We start from the raw sequence: 13,298 nt of genomic DNA, 5'->3' as shown, positions 1-13,298 counted from the left end.
GCAAACATTTCACACAATTGTATTTTTATAGTCCAATGTCATGAAATCTTTCTCTTTTTTCGACTCACAAGAGTCAACCTGTTAACAAGAGAGTAAGTAGCACAAGATAACTGGTTATTTTAGTCAGACGAGAAGCGTGTGGCCTTCAAACTAAGAGGCAACTCGTCAAAGGCTTTTGGGGAGCCCTGTTGTAGCGTTAGCGATAGCGCTATTTGATTAGAGGGAGAGCAGCTGTTTGTGTAAGTCCATCAGCCCTTATCGATCCAGCCTCAGTACAAAATCAATCGTGAAAAGGTCCTGGAGAGAGAGAGAGAGCCCGCGTGGAAGCAGATGGCGCCCCCACTCTACACCTTGGTCAGACTTTGGAGCTTTCGCCCGAGCGTGAAGCGTCGTCCCCGGAGACGTCTCGGACGCGTCTCGGGGAATACCGATTGAGCGTTTTCCTCAGTCCGAAGCTCATTCCTTACGCCGGAGTTTCTCGACCGCTGGGGCACGCACTTGGCTTTTTTCCATTTTTCTCTTGATGTTTTTCTTATTTTCTTTTATTGACCGATCTTTATGCTATTCTCTCTTTTTGGTTTCCTTTTCATTCTTCCTTTTCTTTTTTTGGTTTTTGTTGTTGTCCCTCTTATTGATTTCTTTTCTTTTTTGCTTTGCTTGCACATTTTTCTTTTTATTATTTTTCCCTTTTCTCTTTACTGCTTCTATTTTTTCAGTATTTTCCCCTAGCTTTTCTCACTTGTTTCTCTCTTTTGCACTCTCTGTATATCTCTTTCTTTCTCTTTTTTTTCTCTTGCTTGACTTCACTCTATCTCTGTTTTTAACTCTTCTCACTCTTCCTTTCTTTCTTTCTCTTTTTCACTTTCTTTCTCTCACTCTCTCTCCAATTCTCGCTTTTTTTGTAACTCTCATTCCGTTTTTCTCTTTCTTTTTACGACCAGTCCGACCGTTTCTTCCAAGCTTGTGACCCTCTGAGTTTGAATGATATTGTCACCCCTGTTCCATTTTTCTGGGGGGGGGACATGTTAGCATGCCCTGCGACTGGGTGGCAAGCAGTTCAGGGTGTCCCCTGCCCCACTGCTCAACGATAGCTGGGATGGGCTCCGGCCCCCCCACGACCCTACTGAGGATAAGCCGTGCAGATCACGGATGGATGGATAAGTACTGCGTCCTCTCGGAGCTTCTCGGCGGACTGGCTCCAGACTCCGTCCCGCTCCTCTTTTCAAGGCCTCTAAAAATAACTCAGCCCCGCCTTCGGTGAAGAGGCGGGGCTGACAGCAAAAGCCAACCAATAGCGCTTCTCATTTCCGGTCAGTCCCGCCCCTCCTTTCACTCACCGCGCTCGACATCAGCGAGTCTATTTACCTTATAGGGTCAGGCGAGCGTGTGATTGACAGGGAGTCAGGCCACGCCCCTTCCCCCGCCCATCGCTCCTCGGAACCTGGCAACCCTCAGCAGCCCTCGCATGGCGACGAGAAGCAGAACCTGGCAACCCCGCGTGGCCGCGAGCGGAACCTACGCTACTCCTCTTTTATTTGACACGAAAATGAACAAAGTTGTCTTTTATTCGGAGATTTAGTTTCCTCGTTTTGCTCACAGCCCATCGCGAAGATGAGGAAATAATTGTTTGGATGTGACGCTTCCGCGCGGACTTTTTCGGCTGGGATTTTTCTTTTTTTTTTTTTTTTTAATTTCTTCTCGAACTTGTTGTTTCATTGAAGAAACGAAGATGGACGTGCTGGCAAATTACAGTATTTTCCAGGAACTGCAACTGGTGCACGACACTGGTTATTTTTCCGCGATGCCTTCCTTGGAGGAGAACTGGCAGCAGGTCACTTTCTCCTTTTCGAACCTTTTCTAGCTTCTAGAAGACTCTTGTCGTTCTCTTGCACTTGCTCGAATGTTGTTTTCTCTATCTATTTCTTCTTTCTTTCATCATTTCATCCCTCACATGGATGGCGGTGCGGTGCGCTCACGCACGCGCGCTCCCTCGTAAAAGGAGAGTCACGTGCATTCCACATGTCTCTTCCGAAGGAATATTTGTGGCCATCGCAAACCTTTCGGGAGGTTGTTGTGATGGCTGCGCGTGCGCGCGCGCGCTCCCGCCCCGGCAGGCACGCGCTTCATGGCCGCTGTCCGTCTCTTGGGCTAAATAATGCATGCTCACCTGTCACAGGCGATTTGCCGACTGAATTATGGATCGGCATCGGCGTGCGCGCGCCCGAGACGCTTGTTGTGGTCGGGGGCGCGATCGAGCACGTGCTATGTGGAGGGGCGCGTGCGCGCGTTCCGCGCTGGCGGCCGTGAAGTGAGCGCAGCTGTGACCGGCGTGCGTGCGTGCACGTGCACGCGGCCCACATGTTCATGACGCCGGCAGGACCGAACGAGGCTTCGCTCCGCATCCGTTAAAGGCACAGTGTGTCACATGGAGCGTCTCTTTCGTTCAGTAAAATTGAAATACTAGGCCAAAAGACATCCAAAATATTGATAGGTGGAGACATTTGCGTTTCTTTAAATAGTGAAATTGCTACTTTCTGTCTTCTTGCTGCTTCACTGTGCTCTGTGGCATTGGTTTTCATACACATTAGACAATGCGGTGCCATCTAGCGTTCAAATAGGACACACAGGGGCTTTAATGGAGACCTTTAAGGACATCTCAAATAACACCTCAGTGTCATTTTCGACCACTACATGGCACGCTTATTTCATGTGCCACAGCAAGCAACACGGCGGCGACCTAAGAAATGTCTCCTCTTGTGATTATCTGATCAAAATGAACATCGGCCTTTTTGCTTAGTATTCAAATCCATCCTTTGCTTTTTTTGTACCGACTAGGAGGATTTCAATATGATACACTGTCCCTTTAAATCCACATTTACTCAACAGGACTGTCCTGTCTTTTTTGTCTTCTGTTCGTCTTAAAGCCTCGATGCGGAACGGGGGGAGCGGTTCCCTCGATTGTTATATTTTTCTAGGGGTCTGCAGCCCCTTTCACCAACTTTTATTTCTCTTCGGTGCAAAAATTAAGGGAAAAAATCGACCCAGCGGGCCATTGTAGTCATTTGCTGTTGTTAGCAGTCGTGCTATCCGTCTTCACGGCTAATACGTTTGGGGAGCTGCTTCTAGCTGACTTTGGCGATACGCTACTCGCAGCGATAACAAGTTTTCTTTTGCGAAACTTTCAGTAAAGCCTTTTAAAAGATGGTCTTTGCGCCATGTTAGACCGTTTTAAAAGATCAAATATTGACACGGTCCCTCCGCAACGTTGTGTGGCGCGAGTTGATGGATGTTGAGTAAAGCGACGCAAGGTTTTATTTCCGCTTCATCTGCATTTCTTTACAGATGCTAATCCGTCATCGCATCTTCAATTCACAGTCAAGTAGATGTTTGACACCGTCCCTCCACAGTGTTGTGTGCATTGACTTTTCTGCGATGTGCGCGTCCTCTACTTTTGACTCGCGAAATGTGAATCGGTTTTACGGTCGTGAACAACTTTATGGAAGTTCCCCAAAACTATGAGGGCAATTTGTTCCACTCAGCTGACATTTTGACTGCCGATTTCACACTCGAAGCAGACCGTGTCATCGCTTTTATTCCAGTCCGATCGGGCCGATTCGCGCAACCTTCATTTTTGAATATGTTCATTTGATACCACTGTGCTTTTATGCGAAGCCAAGTCGAGATGTCGCTTGGCAACAATTATCATCCTTATTGAATTGGATCGACATCGCTCCACAATGTTGTTTGTATTATCGCTCGGATTGCACGTCGGTCTTTGTTCCTTAAATTCCACTGCTTTTTGAGTAAGAAAACGTTTACTTCTCCCTAAAAAAAAGTCATTTTAATCAACTCTGACTGTGGACGCTCCACAATGTTGCGTGCATTCCTGCACATCGGTCATTTTACTTGGGTTTGAACGCCTTTTGAGTAAGAAAGCTATGTTTACGAAGCTAAAATATACCTATTTATTGCTACCGATTGAGGTCCCTTCACAATTCTGCGTGTATTCTTGCATCAGTCTTTTTTATTTCAATAAGAACAGTTTTTCAGTTGGAAAGCTTTTTTTTTTTCCCAGAAAATTGACATTTGAATCGACATTGATGCATTCTTTAACTGTGGTCGCCCCCAGGGTGTTGTGTGCATTTTTACGTTGAGTCCGCATTGGCTCTTTTTCCTTAAATGTTAACACTTCTTATGTAGGATAGATTTGTTTAGGTTCTTTAAAAAAAACAGGCGATTTGATCGACTCTGATTGCAGACCCTGATTGTGGTTTCCCCGCAGTGTTGTGTGTTTTATTGCTTATTATTTCACTTTGGTCTTTGTTCCTGAAATTTGAATGCTTCTTAAGGTGGAAAGCTTTGTTTGTGTCCCTTAAAGGTACATTGGGTCATATTTAAGCACGAGATGGCATTGTATTGTCTAATGCGAAACAAAAAGCAGTGCTAAATGAGCACAGCGTAGCAGCAAGATGCCAGACAAACATAGCGGCGACGACTAGGTACTGATTTTGATCCGTCCAAAAATTTTTGAACGCATTGTGGTGAGGAATATTCTTTTGCTGTCTTAAAAAATCAACTCTGACTGTGGGCACTCCACAATATTGTGCAGCTCTTGCTTAGATTCCACATGAGGGTTTTTTCTGAAATCGGGACGCTTCGTGACCCTTTCAAACTTTCTTCAAACAATTGGGCCGCCTTCGTGTCTTCTTTGTGCCCTGTGGTTAACTGCATTTAGTGGATGTCTGAAATCTATCCAGTCAATTGCAACAGCATACGCTGACAGGCTTTTATTTTGTGAAGAAGCACAGGAAGCTACCCGTCAGGGTGGCTTAAAGGCCAAGTGTGTATAGTAAAGCGACCTTTAGTGGTGTAAATATACTGAATTCAATGGAATCAACCGGATGAACATGTGAGGCCCGACACGGCAGCAATCGCAAAAAGATGTGCTCTTTTATTTTGAAAGGAAGAACAGGAAGTTATCTATAAAGGTCTAATAGGTTGCCCCAAAGCCCCCAGTGTGTTTTATATACAGATATAGACTGATGCCTATTGATTCATAATTTACGTTTTCATTTGAAAAAATATATTAGAATTGGGCTAGATTTGACAAACATTGCTAGCTTCGCGCTAGAGGGAAGCAATATGACGATATTATGCTGTGTAGCACTTTAACAAGATTTCCCAAAATGGAAGATCGCTCGTCTTCTGTTCCGGCAGTCCCCGGCGCTCTTCCTTTTGCTAATGTAGCCGCTAGCTAACGCAGCTTTGGTGGCTAACATGGTTTTAGTTGCTCGGTAAACTCGAGCGGTTCGTTCTAATGAACTTAGCGGCTGCCGCCAGTGTCAACAACAACAAATACTAGCACCGAAGCTAATGCTACTGTGTTTAGTTTGATCCGTGTTTGGAATCCAAAGATCCGTTGTAATAAAATCGAGATGGTGATTTTGTTGCACGGAAATCGCGATTCGATATTTTTGACATCGGGCCCGCTCTCGGATGTCGTGTTTGAAAATATTATTGTCATGACAACCGCGCAAACATCCTGTTTTGATTCGCAGCGCCGCCCCTTCAGGCAGCCGCCTCCGAAAATAGTCTGCCGTCGGCAATCAATTAATCATGCCTGTCTCATCAGCGTCTCCTTTGTTACGCGGACGCTCCGTTGCGTAAGAGGACAAAAAGAGAAAAAGAAAGAAAAATGAAAGAGAAAAGACATCTGCTTCCGTTGACACCAAAAGAGGAACTCAAAGAAAGAATGGAGACCGGAGGAAGACCATCCCGAAGAAGCTCATTCCGTGGCCTTCTTGGGAATCCGCGTTTTAAAACGAAAAACTTTGGGGCATCTGAACGCAAACGATCAGGCGTGACTCATCGAACTGCAAATAAAAGACAAAAAAATGATCCGGCAAAATCAAAATTCCTTTTGAAGTTTTGAACACGCGCATCCGTTCCATCTGAGTTTCCATGAGCCAATGCTCAGGCATGACTAATCGCAGATGGAAACAAAGCAAAGTCCAAAAAAAGTTTTGCACCTCGTTATTTATTTCACTGGAGTGCCTGAAAGCCAACGTACGGGCGTGACTCATCAAAACCCGACACAGGAGAAAACAAATATCAGACACGACCGATCAAACCGCAAAACGGAAGAAAAAAGATCTGACATTTTTTATCAAACTTTCAGCGTAGTCTTGAAAAGCAGATGAAAGCGTAGAACGGCGGACGAAAGACGCTCGAAAAAGTCATCTACAAAGACTTTCGATTCCTTTTCAATTTTCGAGCGCCATCGGAGACAAACGCTCAGGCCCGACTCATCGAACGACGCCCGGGCAGATGAAGAAAAAGCGATTTGAAAACTCTTTGTTGCGCAATCTGCTTTTGAGCGGTTGTCCTGCCTCGCGCAAATGCCCTGTCAATCCCTGTGAGTTAAAGGCACAGACCCGGCCGGGTGGGTCACGATTCGGAGGCCGAACGAGGCGTCGAGGCCCCTGCCGGGGCCCGACGTTACGATAAGAGACCGTCGGGCGGACCGAACGGTCGGGAATACGGACGGACAAACGGGGCCGGATCCAAAAGCCGGTCCTCATCTTTTACACGAGGCTTGGACGCGTGTTTATAAACAACCACGGAATAGGCACCATCGGTCGCTCGCCGATCTTTGGTTTTGCAGGTTGCGGCCGCGGTCCCGTTCAACAGTAATCAACGAAGCGAGGACTTTTTCGAAAGCTCGGTCTTCATCGGCCGCTTCCAAGCGGATGACGAGACGGGCGGCCGGCAAAAAGACAAAAGCGGACGATTAAAAGGGCGCGAGGGGACTCACTCTCGTTTGGTCATCCGCCCGAGTCGGTTGCTGCAGAAGGAATGGCTAAAATAGTCGCTGCTGTCCGAACGGGTTTCTCGAAGAGAAAATCCATCCATCCGTTATCTGCACCGCTCATCCTCAGTAGGGTCGCGGGGGTGCCGGAGCCCATCCGGGGGGGTTTAAAAAGTGGTAGGGAGCCAATCAGCCTTCATGGCTGTTGGCGCCAAAGGAACGTGACACATTGAGCAGTTTTATAACAAAGAAATTCCTCAGCCACCGAGACGGGTTGCCGCACTCCAAAAAAATCAAACAATAAGTACTGTAAAGAAGGCCTTCAAGTCGTGTATGTCCATATAAAGCGATTTGTGCGTGACGGTGTCGGTGACACTGTTACAAAGTGGCTGCCTAAATGGGATGCAGGGGGGAGACTAGACTAGGAATTGCTCCGGAACCCACAACTGCCATCTTTAACACCCGCTCAAACGGGTCACTACAGAAGAAAACCGAACGGAAAAACGACCGAGATGCTCGTATGTTAATGCGCCACCGACAAAAAGGACCGGACGGGATTTAGCAATCGTCAGCCTCCAAAAAATCGAAACGCGAAGACGGCATCAAAACAGGAAGTGGAGCACAATAAAGGGATGTGGGTGATAGTCACAGTTGCAATGCAGCCGCCTCAATGGGATGCGAGGGGGGAGGGGACTTTCATGTCAATGGGCCCACTTAAAAAGGAATAGATCTCACCGACCAGGAACGGAGACGGGACCCAATTGGGTTCCTTTTACTCCGTTTTTATTAAGAAGAAGAACAGGAATCGAATCCACCATCCGATGATCGTCGGTCACGGGTAGCAGAGAGCAGGAACGCGGAAGTGGCACTTCCGTGTCGAGTGAAGGTCATCGTTGACAGCGAGAAAAACAGGTCGATGGCCGGGGCGGAGGAGCAAAACAGAAACGTGTCCAAAAAAGAGGTCAGCAACGGGTATCAGGCAGGAAACAGGGCAGAAACTGGTCGATTGCCGGGGCGGAGGAGCAAAAACAGAAACAGGTCCAGAAAGGGGGGCGGCAACAGGTATCAGGCAGGAAACAGGGCAGGATAGTGTCGGAGAGTACAAAAGCTAGCCTAGCTGGGAGCATAGGTTCGCAGACGGTCGGATGAGTGTTTTTAGGAAGGCGGGAGTTTAAAAAGAGTCCACCAGCCGATCAGGGTCCGTGGCTGTTGGCGCCAACGGGGCAGCCTCAGGTGCGGGAACGAAAAGGAATTCCGTGTGAAAATGCCTCTCAAAATGGGTTCAACATGACCAAGTGGCACTGGCCTCAAGGGGTCGCCACACCAGACAAAAAAAAAACAAGTCATGAGGCTGAATGACCAAAGGAACAAAATGGGCTACGCTGATGCTTTTTTGTTTTAGGGGCCAAATGTACACAGAACGAAATGTCGATTGCATCGGGTCAGATGCAATCGACATTTCGTTCTGTGTACATTGTTACACAGAATGACAATACAAGGAAATTATTATTATTATTATTATCAAAAACGAGTTTTGCGGTCACCGCTCAAGGGCCATCCGAGAAAAATCCAACTAAGTGATCTGAAAACGAGACCATTCTTCGCGCGATTGTGAGGGTTGGAGCTGTGGAGCGTCCCGACTCCGAGCTGCACTTACAAGTAGAACAAATTGAGTTCTATAGTCAAGTAGCACGTAGTCATTTGAGTCTACTCGCTAGCATACACTTATTAGCGCCTGCATTAGCATCTACTCGTTAGCATCCCTTTTGTTCATGGTTACGCTTCATGCAACGCCACCAGAAGTCCGGCTTGGGCCACCCCTATTCAAAATATTGAGAAATGCCCCCTGGTTACCATGGTGACTAAACTCATCCTATTTAAATGGGAAAAAAATAGCTTTTCAATGGCCACTGCGTCGCCATGGTAACACTTATCGCTAACAAACATCACATGATTCCCGGACAAGACAATTTATATTTAGAGTATATATATATATATATATATATATATATATATATATATATATATATATATATATATATATATATATATATATATATATATATATATATCTTTATGTTTCTCCAAGCCCTAAGAGGAGTAGCATCATCTTTACTGGTTGTAGAGTCTGTAGTGCCCTTAAAGAAATTCCGATTGCTTCACCTTGTCACAGCATTTGTTTCCAGTTTGCTTTTAGTCAGCATGTTTGGTCTGGCAGGAAATTCTGTCAGGAAAGCCAAGAGCAGGGCTCCTGCCATCATCTGTTGAAATGGTGATTTTTAAAGAAAGAAATTGGTTTTATAACGCGGTCAACATTACAAGCAAGCCACGTAATATTCATTTGATGAAAGAGGTGATGGGCCAATAAAGATGTGATCACGGGCCGTAACTGGCCCGCAGGCTGGACTTTGTAAGTGTTTTACATAGCAGAGCTCCATCCCACACGCACACATGTAAAGGTGACGTTTTTTGCAACATGTTTATATCTTGTACTTTCTCTGCTGTGTATGAAAACGGTTCCTGTTGTTGTACGGTGGGGGAAATGTAACGAGTGCTAGGAAAAACATTGTATTCCCCGTCGTAGCGTGACACTATCGTAAGCTAGGGACGCCGTAAACCGGGGGTCTCCCGTAAATCGGGTCAAGCCGTCGATGAAAACCCGGAAAAAGGCGAAGCCCGAGCACGTACTCCTTCCTCTCCGAAGTCGGCGCCACTCGCTGGTTGATGACTCCCGTCTGCTTCCTATCGATCGTTGCGTAGCTTAGCGCTAACACAGCAGCGTTTATGTCCCGATCGATAGCGGCGCGACCGCATCAAAGGGCCTCCGGACGCCCGTTCGCCCGGCGCTCTCGGAAGCCGCCGTGGCGTGTGCCGCCGTCGCTTCATCTCGTGTCGGTGCGAGTAAGCGGGTGCACGAGAAGGAGGCGGCGGATGACCCGGGGAATAAGAGCGCGGACGTTGGTCTCGGAGGCCCAGAGCGCTAAAAGACCGGAGTGAGATAAACGCCGGGGCAGGAAGCGGACAGAGGGGAAGCTACTACAGGAAGTGGAGGACGTCAGACTTCCTGCCGGCGCCTGATCCCATCAGGGCTTATTTGAGATGCCTTGGTACTTTGCAAACGCCTGAGTAGTCACCGCTTAGAAGTTCACAATTCCATTATAGAGAAAAATGATATTGGTTCCATCCCCCCTTTCCAGCCGGCGTCCAGGAATAAAGAGGAAGAGAGGCGTTGTAGCCTGGCCTTTGAAATGCTGCTGATGTCATCAGTCACAAGGGGCGTGTCCTGTGAATGCTCGGAGTTCAAAATCAAGTCCTCCGATGGCTTGATCTATTGATCGACCATAGAGAAAATCTCATACGGACACGCAATGAAATACATCTCTGTCCTGAAACATGATACAGAATCTTTTGAGGACAACTCGGTCTCTCGTGTGCACCGTGGCAATGTCGTCCTCTACAACATTCTCATAATATTATAATCTATAATATATTCTCATGTGTTTGAATCGTGTGTGAAGTACATTGTAAACGCCCATTTCTGTGGGCCTGTCCACTACATTTCGAATAATGCTAGCATACGCTGCAGTGTGCCTTTGAATGAATGAATGAATGAATTTATTCGAACATTAAAATAAAAACAATAACTCAACCACAAAATAATGTGACATCATATGTTCAAAAAGGGCTAGTAAGAAGCCAATATTTATATTCCCTACCCCTTGATCTTCCCTATTAAATGCACCAACGATAATAACAACAATACCAATGATAACAGTTAACCACAGTTGTAAACGCAGTATTCCCAATTTCTAGTATCACTCATACGCCATTTTCTTCATCTCTGTATTACGCCAGGAATGTTTTTTTGTATTTAAATTGGAACACGTGAATCGTCGGACATTGTTTGATCTCGTCTCGTCAATTGACTCCGCACACAGACACGCCCATACTTTTCCTGGTGGTTCTCACCTTTGGGATTATGAATTTAAGTTATAATTTCCTTCTTTCCGAGTGAATCATTTATGGATGTTTTCTGGCACTATGTTTTTGTTGACCTTAAACAGTAGTTGTGCAGTGAAAGATTTGGCTAAATCATCTCATTTTAATAAGTTGGACTGCAGGAATAAAATATGAGTAAGGTACCGACATCGTACTCTGTGTATTGGACGTTTTGGGAGGATAAAAAGGGGCCAAAGTGAACTTTTGTCATGATTGCCCCAGACTTCTGCACAATATGTTAAGTACGGCAGAACGAGAGAACAATATCATAAATACAATGCGTTATAGTTTCAATTGAATTTGGCTTTATTCATGATTGAAATGCTTTTAGATTCTTTGGTTTGTATGTGTCTGATGTGTTTTTTCCAGCTTGATTTCTTGTCTACGATGACCCCGAAAAACTTCTCATCTCATCTCTTCAAACATCTCTGACGCAGCGTCTCTCGGAGCACCGTCCATTTTGACGTCTCAATCTTGATTTGCCTCGAACGGGCAAGTTGCGAGACGGCCGAGATGACCTCATTTTTGTGTTACCTCCGAGAGGGAACATGGCCGCTTTCGAAACGCGTGCGCACCACTGTGAATTATTTAGGGTTGAAGTGCGGGACAAAGCAAAATGGAAAGGTGGCCGAGGAGGGTCTTTCTCTCTCTCTCTCTCTCTCTCTCAGCCGGGACGGCCCGCTAATGCACACGCTAGCTAGCGCGAATCACGTGAGCAGCGTCTCCGCTTTCCAGTAAAGCCGAGAGGAAAAATTGTCTGGAGGTCAGACGGCGGTGACGGCGACGGAGGTCCCCGGAGGCCGGCCGATGCTCTTCCGCTCCCCTGGCGTGATTTGGGTTGCCGTGACAACCGCCTCTGCACGCTCGCCAGCATCACCGCTTGCCGGCTTCGCCTCCCGACGCCTTTGCTCGATTCGGATCCCTCGTTTGGAACGCTTTCATCCCGATTTCTAACATACATACTACAAAATGTATTTCGATTTGGCCGTGGACCCAAACGCAAAAGCCAGGGAACTTCAGTACGCAATCAAAATCCTAAACAAAGCAACGAACAGATGGTCAAATAACAACAAGCAAAAACAGCGTCAAAAACCAAACTTCAGATACAAGGATACAAGTGGAAAAAGGTGACGGCAGTACGGATGGTGAAAAATAAATGATGAGCCAATCGCGGGCTTTGTGCAAAATGTCATTTTAGAGATTTGGGGTAATGAGGGACAGGTGTGGGGCGATTGGACATCCTTATCCCTATTTCAAACCCGTTCGGCGCCCTCTGGTGGTAGAGGGAACACCCGACCCCAACACATTGACTAGTTCATTCTAGTGCATTAATATTATTATTGTTATTAAAATGTATAACATGCACCCCAATTATTTAATTAGAAGTCGATTTTTATTTTCACGCTCTCAGCTCAAACTAAGCATTTGTGTACCGGTCCTCAGCATTGTCTTTGCCTGCACGGCATTTCCCTGAAAAACGGATCCAATGACGTCTGCTTTTGCCCGCAACGACAATCTTTTGGAAATGCGCTGGGCAGACGTCATCATAAAGAACGACAGTCTACCTGTCATCACTTCTCCGGGTGATTCGTATCTACAAATTTCGAGACTTTGTGGATATTTGCCACAATGTCTTCTTCTGGGCAGACGGGACGATGACGGCAGTCGCTCAGGAGGTAGAGCGCTCGTCTCGGGACCGAGAGGTAACGGGTCGCGCTCCCGGTTCCCCCGAGTTAAAGGTCAAAGTGTCCTTGAGCAAGACACTAAACCCCTAATGACGCCCACGAGCAGGTAGGCGCCTTGCTGAAACAGGTCTAGAAGAGGTATCGGGCAAAAAAACAGGGCAGGAGAATGTCAGATATTACAAAGTTTGCCTAGCCGAGAGCATAGGTTCGCAGACGGTCTGACGCTGGTAACGGGGAGCCGGGGGGTTTAAAAAAGGGCAGGGAGCCAATCGGCGACCGGGGCTGTTGGCGCCAAAGGAACGGGCACAGGTGCCTCGCATCAGTAATCGTGACCGTTTTGATGGCGTTCGAAATCAATTCATTCATTCACAAACGGCACCTTAAAAGCTTTGGTCACGCGTTACATCACTGGTGCAAACGTCACTCAAATGACTCTGTGCCTCATTTTTGGGGAAGATGCCGTAGAAGAGTAAAGCACGGAGCAGAAATCCATTCGGAGCAGCTTGGCCAAACCACGCCGCGCCTTCTGAACATCCGGATTTCTTAGGAAAGGTGCTGTCGTCTCACGCAACATCGGAAATGTTGACACGATTTTATAAAATGATATAAAACAAAATGATATAAAACAAGAAGAAAGCTGTTTATTTAAAAAATGTTCCTCAATATAAGCATTTTGGACAATTTTTTTACAAACAATGAATTTTAAATAGTATAAAAAAAGAAAAATGAATGATCACCCTAATAAATAATCTTCCTAAATGAAAGTCATTTTCTTTTCAAGTTTACCGATTGAAAACAAATGAAAT

The 13,298-nt window shown here is 46.3% G+C and overlaps 1 protein-coding gene across 1 annotated transcript in view; it reads left to right on the top strand.

Moving 5' to 3' along the window:
- Positions 1-1,449: 1,449 nt before the first annotated feature.
- The window catches only part of LOC148352367 (Krueppel-like factor 7), a 28,502-nt gene continuing 16,653 nt past the window's right edge, over positions 1,450-13,298 (top strand). Inside the window, exon 1 of the mRNA XM_088352958.1 lies at positions 1,450-1,831. Within this exon, the coding sequence (XP_088209084.1) occupies positions 1,730-1,831 (102 nt within the window). The 5' untranslated portion in view covers positions 1,450-1,729. The remainder of the gene's footprint in view (positions 1,832-13,298) is intronic.

Source organism: Urocampus carinirostris, chromosome 14, assembly GCF_059441175.1.
Source record: "Urocampus carinirostris isolate Australia breed hairy pipefish chromosome 14, RoL_Ucar_1.0, whole genome shotgun sequence".
NCBI lineage: Eukaryota > Metazoa > Chordata > Actinopteri > Syngnathiformes > Syngnathidae > Urocampus > Urocampus carinirostris.
The sequence above is the reverse complement of the archived record's forward strand: the minus strand, read 5'-3'. Positions and strand labels throughout refer to the sequence as shown.